The following is a 20304-nucleotide window of genomic DNA, read 5'->3' as shown; positions in this document are numbered from 1 at the left end:
TTTTCAAAACCCAGCTTTTTTTCTTCTCTGTTTAAACACCTGGAAAATGGGTGAGGTGTTGGAATTCCTGTGTATAAAGCTGCGTCATATCAATACATGTCAATCCCAGAGGCCGGTGCAGAAGTGATCAGGAAGTTGACGTAGGTATTGGTGTCAAAGACCCCGCCCCTGGAAAAGGAGCTGTTTATATTCAGATACACACACACACACACAGATAAAAGGAAAGCATTCATCAGCGCTGCCCAGTTTCCCCCAGTAGGTGCAGTGAAGGTGGATTTGCCTGGCAGGGTGAAAGTGCCCCAGGTTTCTGCCACTGTCCCAGCTGCCCCTGCCCCTGCCTGGGTGGGTGCATGAGGACACAGCATGCTGTACAAGGTGTCAAGCCCGGACAGCCTGCACGATCAGAGCAGCAACGACAGTGGCATAGACGGCTGCTACCGGAGGAGCCACCGCTCCCCCCTGGCCGGGGAGGTCCCCTCTCCTGCCGGCGACTGCTCGCAGCCAAGTCCCTCCTCTCGCCCCCTTTGCCTCCTGAGACCCAGCGAAACCACCGCGGAGGGTGCAGAGGAGAGCCAGGCTGGTAAGAGTCCTTCCTTCTCAGGACGCAGTGTTATAACCCGCAGCTGTAATGTAAAACGTGCCACCGCCAACTGCAATGTGTTGGAAGTGCTTCAGTGCCCCCCCGCCCCCACGAGTCCTGGGGATGGGCAGGTTGTATCATTGCCGAGTGAAAATTGCAAATGAGCCAGCCTTGAAGTGAATTGATAAACGAGGATGTGCAAAGCGACAGGGGCTGGTTTGGAAGCAACTTTATTGCTGTGTTGGCATAAAGAATAAAATGATGGGCAAAATTTGGGCAGCACGGTAGCACAAGTGGTTGGCACTGTGCCTTCACAGCACCAGGGTCCCAGGTTCGATTCCCCGCTGGGTCACTGTCTGTGCGGAGTCTGCACGTTCTCCCCGTGTCTGCGTGGGTTTCCTCCGGGTGCTCCGGTTTCCTCCCACGGTCCAAAGACGTGTAGGTTAGGTGGATTGGCCGTGATAAATTGTCCTTAGTGACCAAATAAATTGTCCTTAGTCATTGGCCGTGATAAATTGTCCTTAGTGACCAAAAAGGTTAGGAGGGGTTATTGAGTTACGGGGATAAAGTGGAAGTGTGGGCCTAAGTGGGTCGGTGCTGACTCGATGGGCCGAATGGCCCACTGTATGTTCACTGTATGTTCTATGTTCCATGATGAACTGGGGACTGACCTGATCAAGTCAAACATAAGCAAAGTGTGTCAAGCCAGTGTGAATGCTGCTCGAGTTTTATACATAATAGCTCATTGCTCCAGCCTGTGCCTCTTTATTTATTGAAAGGTGGCCTATGATCATGTTATAAGTTATGATTCTGTGGGTTATTTGTATCGCCATCACCAGTGGGCACCTGCCTCCCAGGTGATTTTTTTTTGTTGCAATAGACGAATGGACTCTCTAAACATCACAAAAAACAGGTTATCTGATCATTTGTTTCACTGCTATCTCTGGGGCCATACTGTGCTCAAATAGGTTGTCATATTCCCGACATCACAGAATTGTTACGGGGCAGAAGGGGACCATTCAGCCCGCCGTGTCTGTACCCAATGAGCACTGTGGCTCAGTGCCTCTCCCCTGCCTTTCCCCCTCCGCAACCCAGCACCTCGTTTCTATTCAAGTAATAATCAAATGCCTCGATTACAAGGGTGCAAAATGCATGATCGATTGTCAAGGGTTTTTGGGAGATGTTGAAGTCATGAAAGGTGCCATATAAATGCAAGTCTTTTTTCCCTAAATGCTGGAGCCCAGAGCTTGACGCAGACTTTGCTTTGAAACTGTGCGGGTGTATGTTTGCTTTGACGTGATCAAAAAATGGCGGGGGCGGGGGGGTGGGGTGGGGGGGAATAATGAACAGGATTGAGATAATGCTGACGTAGTAATCACAGAACAAGTTGGAATAATGCAAGGTGCTGCGCTTTGTAAAATACTGAACTCAGAAAGTTTGGAAATAGCTCAAATTCTTGGAAATAGCGCCGCTTAATTGGACCAGATATGTCCTGGAGAATTTAAACTCTGCTATATTTTAAGAATCAAGATTTGAAATAAGATTACCATCGCTTGAATTCCCTTTTATCGATTTCACAGTTGGGTAGAAATCTGTTCTTAGTCATCTACTCACTGCTACTTTATTTTACCACAGAAATCATTTTTGCAGATATAATTTCTAAATTAGTATTACATCAAATTATAGGTGGTTAGTTTGTTTAACTGTCAATGCACTTCAACAAGGTGCAAATGAATGAACAGCATTGCTTTTTTCTGTCCGAAATTAATGGAGCACTAAAGTGCCAACATTCTCAATTTTGGTGTGGTTTATGGCTATTGGTTTCTGGTTGATATAACTGACTGCTCATTTTAAGGGTGGACTTTTGCTGGTGAGAATTGTACCAAAATTCTTATGCTGGTTTTTAATCAAAACTTACTTTTCTTAGGCTCAAAGAATCTTATAGATACGCTGTGCCAAAAAAAATACTTGGGGGTAAGAGTCCGCCAGCCAGTTCGAGACCTCCTTCGCAGTTATCGCATAGCCAGAGGTGAAGATGCCAGAGATAGGCAGGTATGGGGATAAGTCTAATGCACCTGTACAGCAAGTCCTTCTTCAAGAGAAATAGATGTTCAGACTTTTAAGTATTAAAATCAACATGCAACAAAATATTAGCAGGGTTGGGGAAAATTGCATAATCAGATCAGATTCTCGGGGGGGGGGGGGGGGGGGGGGACGATGACAAAGGTTTCTCTGATCTAGTGGTAAGGCATTTAAAGTGGGAAATTTTTCTTTAATATTTGTTGCAAAACAGGTTTGAAATGATGGTTTTTAAGAACTTTTATTCTGTTTCTTACAGTTGGATGCGGCCTGGAAATCGAATAATCGTAAGTGGCTCAATCGTCAGTAGCTTTAAAATGTCCTTCTTCAACGTGCTTGATATGTGCCTAACTTGCTTATTGGTGGCTCTATTGCAGTGAGAAGACGTGTGGTCCGAGAGACTGTCCATGGTCATCCTTACACCACTAAGCGGAACATACAGGTACGCACTGTTAGGCTGCCAGAATTCACAGCTTGGAAATGACAGCAAGGCCAGCATTGATGGCCCATGCCTGGCCTCCCAGAGAAGATGCTGATGGGCGTGCTTCTCCTTGAGTGTCAAGCTATAGCCGGGTGACTTTCTCGGCCACTTTAGAGGGAAGTTAGTTGACGTGGCACTGGAGTCACCCATTGACCAGGTAAAGATGGCAGATTTCCGTCCCAGTCAACCAATTGGGATTTGGTGACAATTGGTCCCTCTTTGCAATATCAGCACTGACTTCTAAATTCTTGATTTTTCTTTAGCTGAATTCAAGTGCTTAAATTCTCATAGTAGGATTTGATTTGCATTAATAGGTGCTATTTTAATGGAGTGCTAAGCCCAGCCAACATGTGAGAATATTGCACAGTGTGGTTTTCTGATTCATATTTCTAATATCAGTAGTAACATAGTAAACAAAAGACCCAGAGTAATGCTCTGGGGACCCAGGTTCAAATCCTGCCACTGCAGATGGTGAAATTTAGAACATAGAACATTACAGCGCAGTACAGGCCCTTCGGCCCTCGATGTTGCGCTGACCTGTGAAACCACTCTAAAGCCCATCTACGCTATTCCCTTATCATCCATATGTCTATCCAATGACCATTTGAATGTCCTGAGTGTTGGCGAGTCCACTACTGTTGCAGGCAGGGCATTCCACGCCCTTACTACTCTCTGAGTAAAGAACCTACCTCTGACATCTGTCTTATATCTATCTCCCCTCAATTTAAAGCTATGTCCCCTCGTGCTAGACATCACCATCCAAGGAAAAAGGCTCTCACTGTCCACCCTATCCAATCCTCTGATCATCTTGTATGCCTCAATTAAGTCACCTCTTAACCTTCTTCTCTCTAACAAAAACAGCCTCAAGTCCCTCAGCCTTTCCTCATAAGATCTTCCCTCCATACCAGGCAACATTCTGGTAAATCTCCTCTGCACCCTTTCCAAATTTTGGAATTTAAAAAGTGTAATGATGGCCATGGAATCATTGTGGATTGTCGGAAAAACCCATCTGGTTCACTAATGTCCTTTAGGGAAAGAAATAGGGGCTTTTCACAGTAACTTCATTGAAGCCTACTTGTGACAATAAGTGATTATTATTATTAAATCTGCCATCCTGACCTGGTCTGGCCGACATGCGACTCCAGACCCACAGCAATGTGGTTGACTCTTAACTACCCCTCAAGAGCAAGTAGGGATGGCCAATAAATGCTGGCACAGCCTGTGATGCTCACAACAATTTTTTTTTAAAGTTACAGAGCTTGTATCAAGACTGACTTTGCTGCCGATTTTAAGAATGTTAAGGATATCTTGAAATCAGTGATTGATTGTGACAGCTTTCTGTGAATTGATGAAATAGCTTCCAATTTTTGTTTTTCTTTTTTCTCAGAAAAAAACAAGCACTTTTCCACCAAGGAATTTTGAAGAGCTTTTTGAAGACTTGGTGGAAGTTCTGGAGACCGATCTGAAGCAAGGTCCCTCCCAAACTGTACTGAGCATCTCAGAAATGGATTTCCAGGTGGGTTACTGCACTGGCTGCCCAGTCAGTTTCCCAGCTTCAAACACTGGCAACCAAGAGCTGCAAACTCACCAAGGAAATTTACACCACCTCTCGAGCCACTTCTCCAAGGGTGATTCAACCTTCCCTGATCTGGTGTCGATAAACCCCAAACCTCCTTCACATTTAGAACCGGTGGCTTTGAACTTTTCGCCCGGTCAGTTAACGGTCTTCACGGATGAACACTGCGGGAACACCTCCGATGAAGAGTGTCAGCCCTGCTATGCTCAAAATGTCACGGGACAATCTCTACCTTGTTCCCCTTCTACCGAGGCAGATTGGTTTAGCCAGGCTGAACTGAACGCTATTCAGAATTGTAAAGCTCCACACATTGAAAGCAAGCACCTTCCAGACACCTCTCAACAGCAACATTCTCCCAATGATTCAGCCTTGTCTTTCTTCCAATTTCAACTGCGATATGTAGAGGATTACCTTTGCACTGTATCTATGCAGGAAATACTCTCTGTGGACAAGAACGGCAACACGTAAGTGCCTGCATTAATTGTAGATTTAGATCCAACAAATGCCTATAAGAGATTTCATAATAGATATTTTACGGCACTTGAAAATGGCCATTTGCCTAATTTGCCCGGTGCCAGGTCTTTGAATGAGCTAGCCAACTAGTATTGACTTACGGACTCCGTAATTGCATACGACTTTAGTTTAGGGAGATACCATGGTCGGTACAGGCTTGGAGGGCTGAACGGCCTGTTCCTGTGCTGTATTCTTTGTTCTTAGTCCCACCCCATGCTGTCTTCCCTGCAGACAAACAATGGCTTTGCGAACAGGTAAAGTGAGAGCAGCTGATCATTAGATGATGCAGCCTAGTGCAAAAGTTGGTTTAACAAATATTAGAATGTTCTGCATGTGCCTGCGTAGCTCTGGGTGTTGTAACTTTGTGGCTGCCATACAGTCAGTGCTAAATGATTACAGCAACAAGTTGTCAGCGGCTGTTAAAACCTCATCATTGTTTCTGCATTCAGATTAAGGAAATGGCCAGCTGCTTTGTTCTATTGCCCTGCAATGAATTTTGCTTTTTGCCAGTTACTCATTTGAGACGCACCTTGTGCTGCGTCTCTACCCATCAAAGGCATGGTCTAAATTGTTATAGTTCATTGCTGCACGTATGTTATGATTTTTTTTGAAGGCGTCTATGGTTGGGATCCTACCCGACACATATTAGAAAATGACGCACTTCAGGAAAGGACCTCACCTCGCTTTTCACACTTTCCTAAATAAATACATAATAACCAGAGATAATCCATTGTTTTTTTCTTGGTAAATTCAAATATTTTATTTGGCTTTGAATGAATAGCACCGGCGAATAGAACTGTTTACTGTGCAATTTTCCAAGTAATAGGTGTGATTCAGAGCTTTGCAAATGAGGTGTGCACCGTGCCATTCCTTGAAATGTAATCTGCTTCTGCGTATCTGGGCATTTGACCTTTGAACAGTAGAGATAAAACCATGCGATCAGCTCTGATTAACTTTGCCTCCTAGTTATTCAATTGAATCACCTGGAAGTGAATCACCCAATAAATTGCAGGCTTCTTGAGAAGAATTTAATGCTCTTGTTGCAAAGAGTAATTCGGATTGCAATTACAACGTGACTGAATTATTAAACTAAGCACACGGATTTTAGCTGGAAGGAATAGATTCATTCAGAGTTTTGAATTTTCTCTTATTTTTTGCTTCACTGCCTTGTTTAAATATCAATAACAGAGCACCCTGTTTTTTTTAAATTTCGGCAGAATGTTGCATAATGCTGTTATTCAGGGAAAGAGAGCCTTGGCGTATAGCTTAGCTTGTAGGACGGCCAACGTGGGCAGAATTGATGCAAAGGACTCCAGAGGCCGAGTAAGTAATTAGAAGTCTTCAAAGGAAGTTCCTTTTTTTTGCACTTTACCCTTTTCAAAATTATTTTCTGCCCTTGTGTTAATGGAGGCTTTTAGATTACAAAAATGTTGCAAACAAAACAAAAAAGTTAACAAACCCACAACAATCAGATTTGTTCTCAATTAAGCCATGAGTTTTAGAATATTGTTATCCTTCGTAAAAAAAACTGCAGTAACTCGTGTAGATTACATTGGTTATTACCTTGGTTATTTGTGTAGATTCCATCGGTTATTACATTCTAAGATTAAGACAGGCTCAACCATCTGTATGGAGTTTGCACATTCTCTCCATGTCTGCGGGGTCTCACCACAAGCTAGTGATGTGCAGGGGAGGTGGATTGGCCACACTAAATTGCCCCTTAATTGGAAAAAAGAAAATTGGGTACTCTAAATTTATTTTAAAAGGCCACCTCAATCATGCTGACAATCAATTGAAAAAGTGTTGTACATATTTCATAAAGCCAAATTAAAATTGCTTGCAAGAGAGTGTATACATTTATGTTGACCAAAAGTAAAAACTTACATGATCCAAAACTTTAAAAGGATAAAGAGTTAACTTTTTGTTGCAAATGTGGTCACTTAATTGTAAAAATATTTTGTGAAGAAGATCCATATAAGAGATATTATGGGCCATAACTTCAGGCATTTGGGGGGGGCACCTCAAAGATGAGCAGGGAAATTTCCCTTGGAAATTCCCAGGTCAGGGTTTGCACCAAAATTGTCCAGAAGGGCTGTGGGTTATTGCGCTGTGCTGGAAACCATCTGACAAAGTAATTTAAATTGCTGACGTACGATTGTTCCGCCAACGTTACACTAATAGTTACTCAAAAAAATTTAGGAAAAATAAAATCTCTTCTAACTTCTGCGTAACTATTTTAAATACCCCCGGGCCGCTCCCCGCACAGGACCCCTCTCCACACCAACACCCCCCCACCCCCACAACGTGCCCGATTCCCCAAGGGACACCCCCAACCCCTGAATAACCACCGCTCCACGGTATCCCCCCCCCCCCGGGATTCACAACCCACACTGGACCACCAATGCAACCCCACCCCAAACCCACAACTCTCATCCTCGAGCCGACTCTGGCTGGAATGCCGCCCCCCCCCCCCCCGAACTGACCCCACAACCCAACCCAAAATCACAAAGAAGTGTTTTTTGGTTTCCTGTGGGGGGGAGTGAGTCGGTACTTTAAGGTAATGTGTTGTGATTATTTATTGCTTTTGTTTACACAGACTGCGCTGCACTTGGCCGCAGAAAGAAATCAGCACCTGGTGGTGAGTGACCTCATCTCACTTGGCGCCCAAATCAACGGGAGAGACTATTTGGGGAAAACCCCAGTACATCTATGCGCAGAAAGTGGATTCCTCCGGGTTTTACACGTACGTAAAATAGTTCAGTGCCACTTTTGGCCAGTCCTAATCATCTCAGATTGTGAGTAATTACCATAATGGTCGCCCCGCCAATAATCCCATTAACCATCATTTTCAGGTAATAGAGAAAACCTTGAAGAACGGAACAAATGTGCACATTGATGCCGTTGACAATAATCGTAGGTATCCCTTGGCAGGCTCTAAATAATCCTTGTTTCATTGTGATGTTAATTATTTATGCATTTTAATGTTCCTTGTGCAATTTAGGATGTGCAGCTGATAGAAGCAAACTGTAAATGGCCTTTGAAAGCCAATTCACAATGCTTCAAGACAATGCAGTTCATGTTCATGGAGTTCATGGGATCAGCATCAAATATGCAATTTATGAAAACTCTCGGCAGCTCACGGAGAATTCTTTCAACGATTTTGGCCCTATCCGCCAGTGGTGTCTGCCAGTCCTGCCAATGATGGTCCCCTGTGGCAGCTTCACTGGGCAGCGGGACGGGTGAGCCACACAAAACACTGTAGACGTCGGCGGGACCGGAGGAAAATCCCGCCGGCAGCGAATGACCATAAGACCAGTAGACATAGGAGCAGAATTAGGCCACTCGGCCCATCGAGTCTGCTCCGCCGTTCAATCATGGCTGGCATTTTTCTCATCCCCATTCTCCTGCCTTCTCCCCATAACCCCTGATCCCCATCTCTACTGGTGGAAAACATACCACACGTGGGGGTGGGGGAGGGGGGGTGGGGGCGCGGTGGAGCAGAAATTCCCACCCATTGAGTTGGAAAATCTGATTGAACAATACCTCAAAAATATGGTGGTTACGTTGAAGCTGGAACTGAATTGTGTTAAAACCTTTATGACTGATGCTGTTTAGAATTTACTTATATTGTATGTGCATCCCAAGTTTAAACTTGCACAAGAACTTCATAAACACCCCATTAACGTCAGAGACTTTCAGACGGGGTCTTGCATGCACCCTGCTTTTGTTTTTTGGAAATTCAGTTCTAACTCGTGCGTTTGATATTCACAGCTCCCAGCAAATGTGAATATTAATCATCTACCTTTTGTTGTAAAGTTCTGACGCCGTTACACTGTGCGGTGTTGGCTCATGCTGCTGCAGTGAAAGAATTTGGGATCTCGGGGATGAACGGTGACACAAAGAGGTTCCTCACATTGAGGAAGGAGCAGTTGCTGGACGGAATGAGAAGCTTGCTGAGGATGGGATCTTCCCTCTCCATGCAGGTGCGACAGTCGCTTCGGTCCCAGATCCTGCGTGCTTTATTTCGTTTGGGTTCTGTAGGAGAAATTTGTCAGCGAAAAATATTGGGGTCAGGATAAAATAGCTACTGGATCATTTTTAAGGTTAAGTCCTTTCTCAGGATTGTTGTAAGCAAGACTTTGATGGGTGCCCTGCCTGTGATCTTTCAATTTCCCCTTGTTAGACCAAGTAGAGTAAAAACAAAGCATTTATACAACAAGTTCAAACATCAAGAAACACCCCAAAGCGCTTCAGAGGAATGATAACAGACATTTGACACTGAGCTACATAAAGAATGAATCAAAAGCTTAGTCAGAGGGTTTGCTTTAAAGAAGCAAGTGAAAAGACGAGAGACAGGAGGAGAGGTTTAGGGTCCGAATTCTAGAGTTTGGGCCCTGAGCAGCTTAAGACACAGCGGCCAATGATAGAGAAGTGGAATTGAGGGATATGCAAGAGTCCAGAATTGGAGGAATGAGGAAATGCTATCCTCGGATTTTAAAACTTAATGGCACCATGGTATTCAGCCCATTCTACCTCACGTCTATATTAATTCACAGCAAAGCAATTTATGGAGGACACAAATGAACATAGTAATGTGTCACGTTTGGTTCAAAAAAACCAGGGGCTGGATTCTCTGCTCCGCCACATTTCTGCCCCGACCCGCTGGCGGGATTCTTCGTTACTCCGGCCGGTCAATGGGGTTTCCCATTGTGGGCCAGCCCCACGCCATCGGGAAACCCCCGGGCGCCAGCAAAAGCCCATGTCTGCAACATTTATCTAGAGACCTTGGGCGAGATTCTCCCGTACCCGGCGGGGCGGGGGGTTCCGGCGGGACGGAGTGGCGTGAACCACTCCAGCGCCAGGCCGCCCCAAAGATGTGGAATCCTCCGCACCTTCAGGGACTAGGCCCGCCCCGGAGTGGTTGGTGCCCCGTCGGCTGGTGGGATAGGGGCCTAGCGCCATGCCAACTGGTGCTGAAGGGCCTCTGCCGGCCGGCGCGAGGTGGCGCATGCGCGGGAGTGCTGGCATCATCCCCGTGCATGCGTACATGCAGCCACTTCCGCACCGGGAATGGCGGATGACCACGGCCTCCGGTGCGGAAGGAATAGAGTGCCCCCACGGCACAGGCCCGTCCGCGGATCGTTGGGCTCTGACCGTGGGCCAGGCCACCGTGGGGGCACCACCTGGGGCCAGATCCCCCCACGACCCCTCATGAACCCCGGAGCCCGCCCGTGCCACCAGGTCCTGCCGGTAAGGGACCAACTCCAATTTTCGCCGGTGGGACCGGCATAGAACGGGCGGGACTTCGGCCCATCACAGGCCGGAGAATCCGGACAGCACAGGGGCCCATTGAGTCACGCCGGTCCCCGCCATTCTCCGAGGCGGGCGGCGCGACTCACGGTACGCGGGTTTTTGGGGGGCGGGAGAATTGGGAGGATGGCGGGGGCGGGATTCACGCCGACCCCCGGCGATTCTCCCACCCAGCGGGGGGTCGGAGAAGCCCTCCTGTTGACTGGAGACTGTACTTCTGTCATGTTGGGCAAGGGTTTGGTTTGACATTAATGCAGTCCGGGCAACCCTAGGAATCCTGCCAACACACTGTCCAGCCTGTGGACACTGTTCTGTGGGCAAAGTGTTGGAGCTGTGTTGGTACTAATGGAACATCGCCAACAGTTTGGAGAGAGAAGGGTAGGGATAAAGGGGGAAGATTGAGGAATCTCCCAGATGTGCAACTCATCCTGTTCTTGCCTTGAAGGATCTGAATGGACAAAGTGCCATCGATTATGCTGAGGAAGTAAATGACACCGAAGTTCTGAACTTCCTTTATGGCTATTTTGATAGAATGAAAGCCGCACATCACGAGGTACATTTTATTCAGTAAAACCAGTCGAGCCGTTGATATATTCAATGTTTTCATTTTAGTGAGGTATATTACTCGCAAAAATAAAATTTCAATCATTTACATTGGATTCTCTGGTCTCGTGTGTGGTGGGACCCGTTGTGAGTCAGAATGGAAAGTTTGGCGTTCCGGCCAAAACTCCATTCACGTTTCACAGCACCGGAACATCCCAGCCACCAACAGGGACGGATGATTTCAACCATTTCGCACCAACGCAATAGGGCGGCACGATGGCACAGTGGTTAGCACTGCTGCCTCAGGGCGCCAGGGACCCGGGTTCGATTCCGGCCACTAAGGGACTATTTCACATGGCCAATCCACCAACCTGCATATATTTCGGGCAGCCGGTAGCACAGTGGTTAGCACAGTTGCTTCACAGCTCCAGGGTCCCAGGTTCGATTCCCCGTTGGGTCACTGCACATTCTCCCCGTGTCTGCGTGGGTTTCCTCCAGAGCTCTGGTTTCCTCCCACAGTCCAAAGATGTGCAGGTTAGGTGGATTGGCTATGCTAAATTGCCCTTCGTGTCCAAAAAAAAAAAAGTTAGGTGGGGTTACGGGGATTGGTGGAGGGGTGGGGATAGGATGGAGGTGTGGGCTTAGGTAGGGTGCTCTTTCAAAGGGTCAGTGCAGACTCGATGGGCCGAATGGCCTCCTTCTACACTGTAAAGTCTATGATTTGGACTGTGGGAGGAAACCGGAGCACCCGGAGGAAACCAATGCAGACCCGGGAAGAATATGCAAACTCCACACAGACAGTCGCCCGAGGCAGGACTCAAACATGGGTCCCTGGCGCTGTGAGGCAGCAGTGCTAACTACTGTGCCACCGTGCCACCCCACTCCTGAACTACCCTCTCTACAACCTCCTGCTGCAGTGCGCAACGGCACGCAAATAAAAATTTTGCAGCAGTGTTCATTTCTCACAGTATCGCTGTGAAAGTTAGGTATTTTGTAATTCCTGCATTTAAGCACTTCTGTGTGATTGAGAGCTTGCAGCTTCCCCACATACCTGACTCTGCAGTAGACTGCGTAATCTTTTTGTTCTTGGTTGTTATTCAATATAGAATTGAAGTCCCTCATGAAATTCTCTTTACTTCTTAGCTATCTTGCATAATGCCTAAGATTAAGTCGTGTGAAGCAGCAATTAGACAAAAGACGCCAGTGATCCTATCCGGCAAATGCAGAAGGTGCAACACCCTTTACCTGCTCCCGCCTCACCGTTCAAGGGCCCAAACGATCCTTTCAGGTTAAGCAGCGTTTACCTCGCACTTCCTTCAATTTGGCCTATTGTTTTCGCTGCTCCCAGCTCCCAATGTCGACTCCTCGACACTGGGGAGACTAATTGTCGACTGGGTGACCTCTTTGTGGAACACCTTCCCTCAGCCCGCAAGAATGACCCCAAACTTCCTGTTGTGTGCCATTTTAACTCAGCACCTTGCTCTCGTGCCCACACATTGTGTTGTAACACTCCAGTGACACCCAACACAAGCTGGAGGAGCAACATCTCATCTTCCGGTTGAGCACATTGCAAGCCTCAGGACCCGATGCTGCACTCGGCAACTTTTGACCTACCCCTTCATCTAAAAAAAAACCACTTTTAAATTTTTGTTATTTCATTGCCTCAATGCAAAAGACCTCCCCCCTCCTCTCCCGAAGCCGTCTGTCTTGTGTTCTTAAAGTTACTACTTTTGGTTGCAGTTTCTATCTTCGCCCACCTTCCCGCTCTGTCGAAGAACCTACGGACTCGAAACGTCAACTCTGTTTCTCTCCTGAAGAATGTTGGCAGATCTGCTGAGTTTTCCTCGAGTCCTCGGTTATTGGCCGGAGTTCTGCGGCCGTCGGGATTCTCTGTTCCCGCCGGCAGCATCCCCTCGCCCGTGGGCTTCCCGGCGGCCTGGGGTGGCATCAATGGGGTTACCATTGACAGCGGCGGGAGCAGGGGATTCTGCAGCCTGTGAACGGCACGCTGTCTCCTGCCGCTGAAGAACACGCGACTGGGGGGCCGGACAATCCTGAGGCTCTAATTTTTCTTTTGAAAGACATCTTATCTTTTAAACCATGCCTTTATATTCTATATATTAAAGAATGTAAATATACGTGTTTAAATCAGTGACATTATTAATATTCTCTTGCAATCCAAAAGGAATTTATCCCTTCTGGAGTACTCGATGTAATGGATCAAAATGCCGAGTTAAAAGAACTGGTTTCAGGGGGACAACTGCTTCCTTGTGACATTTTCCTGCAGACCAGTGTAGGTAGGTGAAAACCGCAAAATAATTTTCTGGGGCTGCAAAATGCGTAACAAGACAATTTTTGTTTTAAGACAACAGAAATCCTCGAGAGCACGCTTTAAATCATTGTCACCACTTTTGATGTCTGCAACATTCACACTTACGCCCTCCAAAATATTAAAAGAAAGTTCTGTTATTTCTTCTCTTCCAGGAGCTCAATAAGGGACTCGACATCGGCTGTCAGTGAGACAGTCCACAAGTTGACAAGTGAAAGTCAAGACATTGTGAAGCCTGAGCTGAGGTTGAAAGCAAAGCATTTGCACTTACATATAAACGTTTGTATTTTATATACACACATATATATGCACACACAAACCATTTGACGAATAAGTGCATGGACCTGCTGAAATCGATTTCGACAAAAAAACATTTGCGACAATTACATTTATTGTAATGATAAATAAATGCAAAAACCATAACCAACATCTCTGGACATCTTGTGCACGCTGGCTGGAGCTCCCAATGCTCGAGTCACACTTAACAAATTTGGGGTGATTATAAACCAAATGTATTTTACTTTTAACTACAAAGAAATGAGTACAAGAATGTTCTTCGCTCCAGCGCGGCCCAGGCTACATAAAAATGCAACAAGGGTTAAAAGTGTTGCAGACATTGAAACAGAGAAATGTAACATTGCCTAAAGAGTCGTAGAGCAAGCTAAAAGTTGAAATCGTTTTGTTATTGTCAAGATTACATGGACAAAATCGATCAATCAGGTCTAAATGAATTACCGTGCAGAGGATCCATGCAGCAGATACATACAGATGCTTTGGCGACCTGAGGAATGCACATTTTTAATATCATTGCACATAGCCTGTCCAAATGAAATTACGAGCGTTGAATTTAATGGTGATCAGCACTTGACACTTTTTTGTTGCTAATGCATTGGATTAGTCAGTTGCTTCAAACAACCACTAAATTGAAATAAGATGAAAGAAAATTAAGCTGCTTCCAAAAATATTTTTGGAATATACCACTATAACAGACCATAACTAACCATTATAACAGACAAATTTCAACTTTAATTACTGGTCTATGACTGTTCATTATATGGAAGCCCATAGTTGCAATTATCTGGTTTCTGTGAAACTTCCATTGTTGGCTACATTGTTTAGCAAACTGCATTGTATATATTGTCTTACAGTAAAAGAGTGTTTCCTTTGTTCCCAGCCTACCTTTTTATTGATTTATTTTATAAAGTCTGCCTACATATATGCTGTTACTTGTTCCTTCAGTAGTTTGGCCTACTTTTGGACTAAAAATTAAGCTCTGGTGCTCATATAACACTGTGGATTTGGAGGGCAATGACTGGTTGCTTATTGGTGTACTGAGAAAACGGCGTTCTGAGTAGATGAAATATCCGTTGCAATGCAGTAAGGGGTGGCTTGATCGTCAAATGTGGCTGACTATCTTTTATTTATGTTTATTTCAAAACAGATAATAATCGCTTAGATGATGTGTCCTGGCCCTTCCTACACGCATTGAGTTATCTTGGTCCCTTCATTTGTTTTTAAAATTTAGAGTACCCAATTATTTTTTTTCCAATTAACGGGCAATTTAGCGTGGCCAATCCACCTATCCTGCGCATCTTCGTGTGGGTGGGGTTACTGGGTTATGGGGATAGGGTGGAGGTGTGCGGTTGGGTAGGGTGCTCTTTCCAAGAGCTGGTGCAGCCTCGATGGGCCGAATGGCCTCCTTCTGCACTGTGAATTCTATGAATCTTTGGATTGTGTGGGTGAGACCCACGCAGACACAGGGAGAATGTGCAAACTCCACACAGAGAGTGACCCGGGGCCGGGATCGAACCCGGGTCCTCAGCGCCGTAGGCAGCAGTGCTAACCACTGTGCCACCGTGTCGCCTGTTTGGTCCCTTCATTTGATAAAGTACTTTCAAACGTCCATGCCCATTGAGCTGAATCTCCACAGAGAGGTTTTAAAGAGAGTGAGTAAACGCTGGAGGATGAGATTTCTACAATAATTTAGGGCCTAGAAGTTAATCTGTCGGTGATTGCAATTGAGTGTTGAAATTTGGTATAATTAATCAACTTCCATACCACTGGCCAATATCCTACGATTGTCAGCCTGAAGTTGTAACATTTTCAGAAGTTCATAGAAAAAGGAGTCTGAGGACTGTCGTGTATTTTAACTCACTGTCATTTCAACTTTTGGCATCTGGGGGCTTTGAATCTAGCCCAGAATATGGGGGGACACAACTGTTGCTGGCCTTGAGGACTCTATTTGGTCCCACCGTGGGGCAGCACGGTAGCACAAGTGGATAGCACTGTGGCTTCACAGCGCCTGGGTCCTCGGTGCGATTCCCCATTGGGTTCCTGTCTGTGCAGAGTCTGTACGTTCTCCCCGTGTCTGCGTGGGTTTCCTCCGGGTGCTCCGGTTTCCACCCACAAGTCCCGAAAGATGTGCAGGTTAGGTGGATTGGCCATGATAAATTGCCCTTAGTGACCAAAAAGGTTAGGAGGAGTTATTGGGTTACGGGGATAGGGTGGGAGTGAGGGCTTAAGTGGGTCGGTGTAGACTCGATAGGCCGAGTGGCCTCCTTCTGCACTGTATGTTCTATGTTGCTACATCAAAGTCTCTAACAGCAGTGTAGGACTACGTGGACCTCGTGGACCCCTGCGGTTCAGGGTAAAGACCCTCCACCACATCCTCGGAGGGCAATTAGGGATGGGCAACAAATCTCAGAGCTGTCAGTGATATACTTCAGCTATTGTACATCGGCACAAGTCCAAAAGACGGAACTAATTCTGTATAAATGGCCACAATGTTGCCTTTGCGATGCCACAAATAGACATCGCTACACTGATGCAGGAATTGTCACTTTACTGAGTATGGAGTTCGTCAGGTCACATTGAGATAGCTAAAAATGGGTATTTATCTTGACACCTGCCCTATAATATGCTTGAAGCATGACATCAGCGGGCATCTAAATAACTGGAGCAGGACTGTCTATGCACAGGAAAGAAAACAAACTGATAATTTGCCAAAAATAAATTTTATTGCGTCTTAAACGGGCAGCATGGTAGCACAGTGGTTAGCACAGTTGCTTCACAGCTCCAGGGTCCCAGGTTCGATTCCTGGCTGGATCACTGTCTGTGTGGAGTCTGCACGTCCTCCCCGTGTCTGTGTGGGTTTCCTCCGGGTGCTCCCATTTCCTCCCACAGTCCAAAGATGTGCAGGTTAGGTGGATTGGCCATGCTAAATTGCCCTTGGCGTCAAAAAAAAAAGGTTAGGTGGGATTACCGGTTTACGGGGATAGGGTGGAGGTGTGGGCTTAAGTAGGGTGCTCTTTCCAAAGGCCGGTGCAGACTTGATGGGCCAAATGGCCTCCTTCTGCACTGTGAATTCTAAAAAAAAAATTCTAAAAGCAGGAATACTGTCGCAACATTTCCTTTGATTTAGTCAGAAAAGTTTTCCAACTTTATCATTCTGAAAGGAGTAATCCTTCCTTCGTTAGAAACCACCCTTTGTTGTCGGAACATATCCTGTGACACAGCTTCCATTTGAATGGAATACATCACTGGGGCCGAGTTCAACAGGGGTGGTTGGACTTTTTCAGGAAATAACCCAAACCCTACCTTCACGCTGAATTCAATGGGCTCATTATTATCGCGGCGGAGGCATTAGTCTTATCAAACTTATCCCAACAGCAACATAGATATTTGGACAACCCAGACCAAATCTTTCAGTAGCTGGGCCAACGCATCAATGGAGTTTTGCTCAGAAAAGGGAAGGAGAATTAGTGAAATTTATGATGTCTTTGTCTTGCCACCACCCATGTGGTGCAAGCAATGGGAGGTTTCCCAAAACTAAAATGGAGGGGCTTAATGATCATGGCCGGTAGGAAGTACTTTCCATGGGACCATATCTTATTTTTTTTGCCTGACCTTTGTAAGCATATGGGTTACATGCATGAACATATTGACCCATAAATTCCTGGATATTTCCTGGCATTCCGAGAACTTAAGCTGCCAATGTGCATCAGGACCCCGCGGAAGGCCTGCCGCATGCATATGTGCCCCAAAAGCGCACTGCGTTCAAACCTCCGAATGGGGTTTTTGTTTACCTGTCGGGATATCAATGCTGTGCTGAAATGCATCAGTGTAAAGTGATGGGGCAGTGCTAGCTTTGCTTACTTGCCCCGATGATAGGTCAGTGTTTACGTCTATGTAATTTACACATTTTCAATTCTGTTCCGGCTGCAGTGTGGGAAGGCAGCAGACATATCGGAGAGATTCTTTAGGTGGGCTAATTACTTGCATATGTGTTTGAAAGATGTTTAAAATATATGGAATGAGCAGAAAATCATAGAAAGATTTTGTTTTACAACCTTGTCATGACACTCTGCTGTTAATTCCATTACAAAGTACTTTCATGTGTAACAAAGTGGGTTTGAATCATGGAAGTGTCTCTTATATGGTTCAGCTAAAGGTCATGTGTGAATTAGCATTTTTGTTTCATTCCAGTTTAAGAATCTCCCTCATGCAATGTTGATCCTAGAAGCCTCTTAAGTAGTGAGTTTGATATGGTGAAATGAGTTCTGCATTTACTGTGAGAAAGATGTAACTTGGCTATTTCAAATGCTTGAGATGATATATGCAAGCCTCCTGTAAGCTGACGTGAACTATCTCTCTGATAGGTATTGCAGAATGCAATGCAAATTGAAAACTTGATCTTGAGATCGCCTGGCAACTTTTGCTTTTGGACATTGAGTTTTTAAAATTAATGATACGTCCTTCCCTCCGTCATTCCCTTCCCTCCCTCCATCACTCCCTTCCCTCCCTCCCTTTGTCCAAAAATATGGCAATATAACTGTTGTAGTAAAGTTAAAAAATATATTTTATTACCATAGTTGAAAATGTTGAGATAGTTCTTAAACAAAATGTCATGCTGCCACCGCTTAAGTTAAACGTTAACTTAGACGTGAATATGCTATCAAAATTTTGTATGTCCAACATTATTTTCGTAAATAAATGTTTCTCATTGAACTTTACAGACTGCTACAAGTGCCTTATTGCAACATCGAAACACAACATTTAAATACATGATCATTTATTTTTTAAATTTAGAGTACCCAATTATTTATTTTCCCAATTAAGGGACAATTTAGTGTGGCCAATCCACCTATCCAGCACATCTTTGAGTTGTGGGAGTGAAACCCACGCAGACACGGGGAGAATGTGCAAACTCCACACGGACAGTGACCCAGAGCTGGGATTCGAACCCGGGTCCTCAGCGCCATAGGCAGCAGTGCTAATCACTGGGCCTATATGATCATCACAACTGAATAATATAACTGAAGTAAACAACATATTTGGACAGACAAATGTTTAACATAAGTCATTAATATACTAATGAACAACACGAACGAAAAATAAAATCAGATGTAACAAAACCCATTTCACATCAAGTCGGTGGCCATATGAGCAGAACAATTAAAAAAGGAGCAGACATAAGGGGGTGAATGAGGTAGAGCTAGCAGCGTTGGATGGGAGGGGAGAGGGAACCTGATTCCTTCCTGAAATGCCATTGGACCCTTCCCCACCCTTTTGACGTAACCTCCTGCGTCTCTAATGATGCTGCGCCTTCCTCAGCAGCATCTTCAAAACCTGAAACATCAGCCCACTGCAAGGTGTCGCCCTCCTCCGCTGCAGCTACAGTGATGCGCTGCTACGATGCACTCGCCGCCGTTAAATCTCTTGCAGGCATCTCTGCTGCTGCATCAGACTCAAATATTTTCTGCTCTGTTGCGATCGTTGGGGCATTTGTGAAGGCTAAAAAAAAGCACAATTACTTTTGCATCAGATTAACTGTCATCTTGACGATATGATCAGTTGGCTTTTCTTCTAACCGTGACTCAGTCCCAGATCTGCATCACCATTTATTATATTACGGGGTTTGAGAGACCCAACAATCGGCAAGCTTGCTCCTCCTGCTCAGTGAGTGGCTATGTCCGCCACTCCCCCTCCAGCCATTGAGTGTTCCCGGGCAGAATGAAATGCAATTGTGTTTTTAAAAGTCTTGCTATCACGTCCTGACACAAATAGAGGCAGCTGAAAGCTTGAGCCCAAGCGGACTTTTTCCATGTTAACAAAGTCAGAACCATCGCCAAGGTCACAGCATTTTATGACATTTTATGACGCCTCAGAACATTAACATGGAGACAGTCAGATCAAGATTGGATGGGGCTACTTCATCGCATGCCCAATGCTACTGCATTTTGACACCTCAAAGTTAACAAAGAGACATCAATGTCTCTCATCAAGATTGATTTTGGACACATCAAAACTGACCCGGCAGAACAATCACTATCCCCTTTCGTAATTTTACATTCAGAAACTAGGATTTTAAGTTTTAAAAATTACTTTATGCGTTGAGATATATAGACAACCTGTGTGGAGTTTGTACTTTCTCCCTGTGTTTGCGTGGGTTTCTTCCTGGTGCTCCGGTTCCCCACCCTCACAGTCCAAAAATGTGCCGGTTAGGTGGATTGGTGATGATAAAATTGCCCCTTAGTGTCCAAAGGTTGGGTGGGGTCACGGGGATGGGTATGTGCATCGGGCCTGGATTGGATGCTTTTTCGGGGGGGAGGGGGGGGTTCAGTACATACTCGATGGGCCGACTGTCCTCCTTCTGCACCTTATATGATTATATGAACCTGGCGGAATGCATTAAACTATTTAATGTCTTCGGCATTGATCTTAAGGCATGACACTGATTAATGGCTGTTAGAACGGCAGCAACCTGCTTACAAGCCATAGTTCAAAGTTTTCTTGGAGGTTAGATTTTCCATGCCCCGGAATATTAACTCGCCTCGGTTCAACCTCATTCAAAAAGGGTAGCAAACTCACCTTCTGGGAAATTCTGAAGCTTC

At 45.4% G+C, this 20304-nt stretch overlaps 1 protein-coding gene across 1 annotated transcript; it reads left to right on the top strand.

Moving 5' to 3' along the window:
* Positions 1-298: 298 nt before the first annotated feature.
* Positions 299-18423, top strand: LOC140398179 (NF-kappa-B inhibitor zeta). Its single transcript, XM_072486528.1, has 12 exons — positions 299-580; positions 2508-2632; positions 2919-2946; positions 3037-3101; positions 4528-5180; positions 6447-6552; positions 7826-7972; positions 8082-8142; positions 9046-9212; positions 10985-11092; positions 13268-13379; positions 13567-18423. Exons 1-12 carry the CDS (start codon positions 364-366, stop codon positions 13575-13577), a joined length of 1800 nt encoding a protein of 599 aa, XP_072342629.1. The 5' UTR covers positions 299-363; the 3' UTR covers positions 13578-18423.
* The last annotated feature ends 1881 nt before the right edge of the window (positions 18424-20304 follow it).

Source organism: Scyliorhinus torazame, chromosome 21 (assembly GCF_047496885.1).
Source record: "Scyliorhinus torazame isolate Kashiwa2021f chromosome 21, sScyTor2.1, whole genome shotgun sequence".
NCBI classification, from domain to species: Eukaryota; Metazoa; Chordata; class Chondrichthyes; order Carcharhiniformes; family Scyliorhinidae; genus Scyliorhinus; species Scyliorhinus torazame.
Note: the sequence above shows the minus strand (reverse complement) of the source record. Positions and strands in the feature narration are given on the sequence as shown.

Excerpts from the sequence above, each read along its gene's own strand:
- LOC140398179 (XM_072486528.1), top strand. The coding sequence starts at position 364 with ATGCTGTACAAGGTGTCAAGCCCGGACAGCCTGCACGATCAGAGCAGC. Across the intron at positions 581-2,507 it reads TGCAGAGGAGAGCCAGGCTG|GCTCAAAGAATCTTATAGAT; the intron begins GTAAGAGTCCTT and ends TACTTTTCTTAG. Across the intron at positions 11,093-13,267 it reads TGAAAGCCGCACATCACGAG|GAATTTATCCCTTCTGGAGT; the intron begins GTACATTTTATT and ends GCAATCCAAAAG.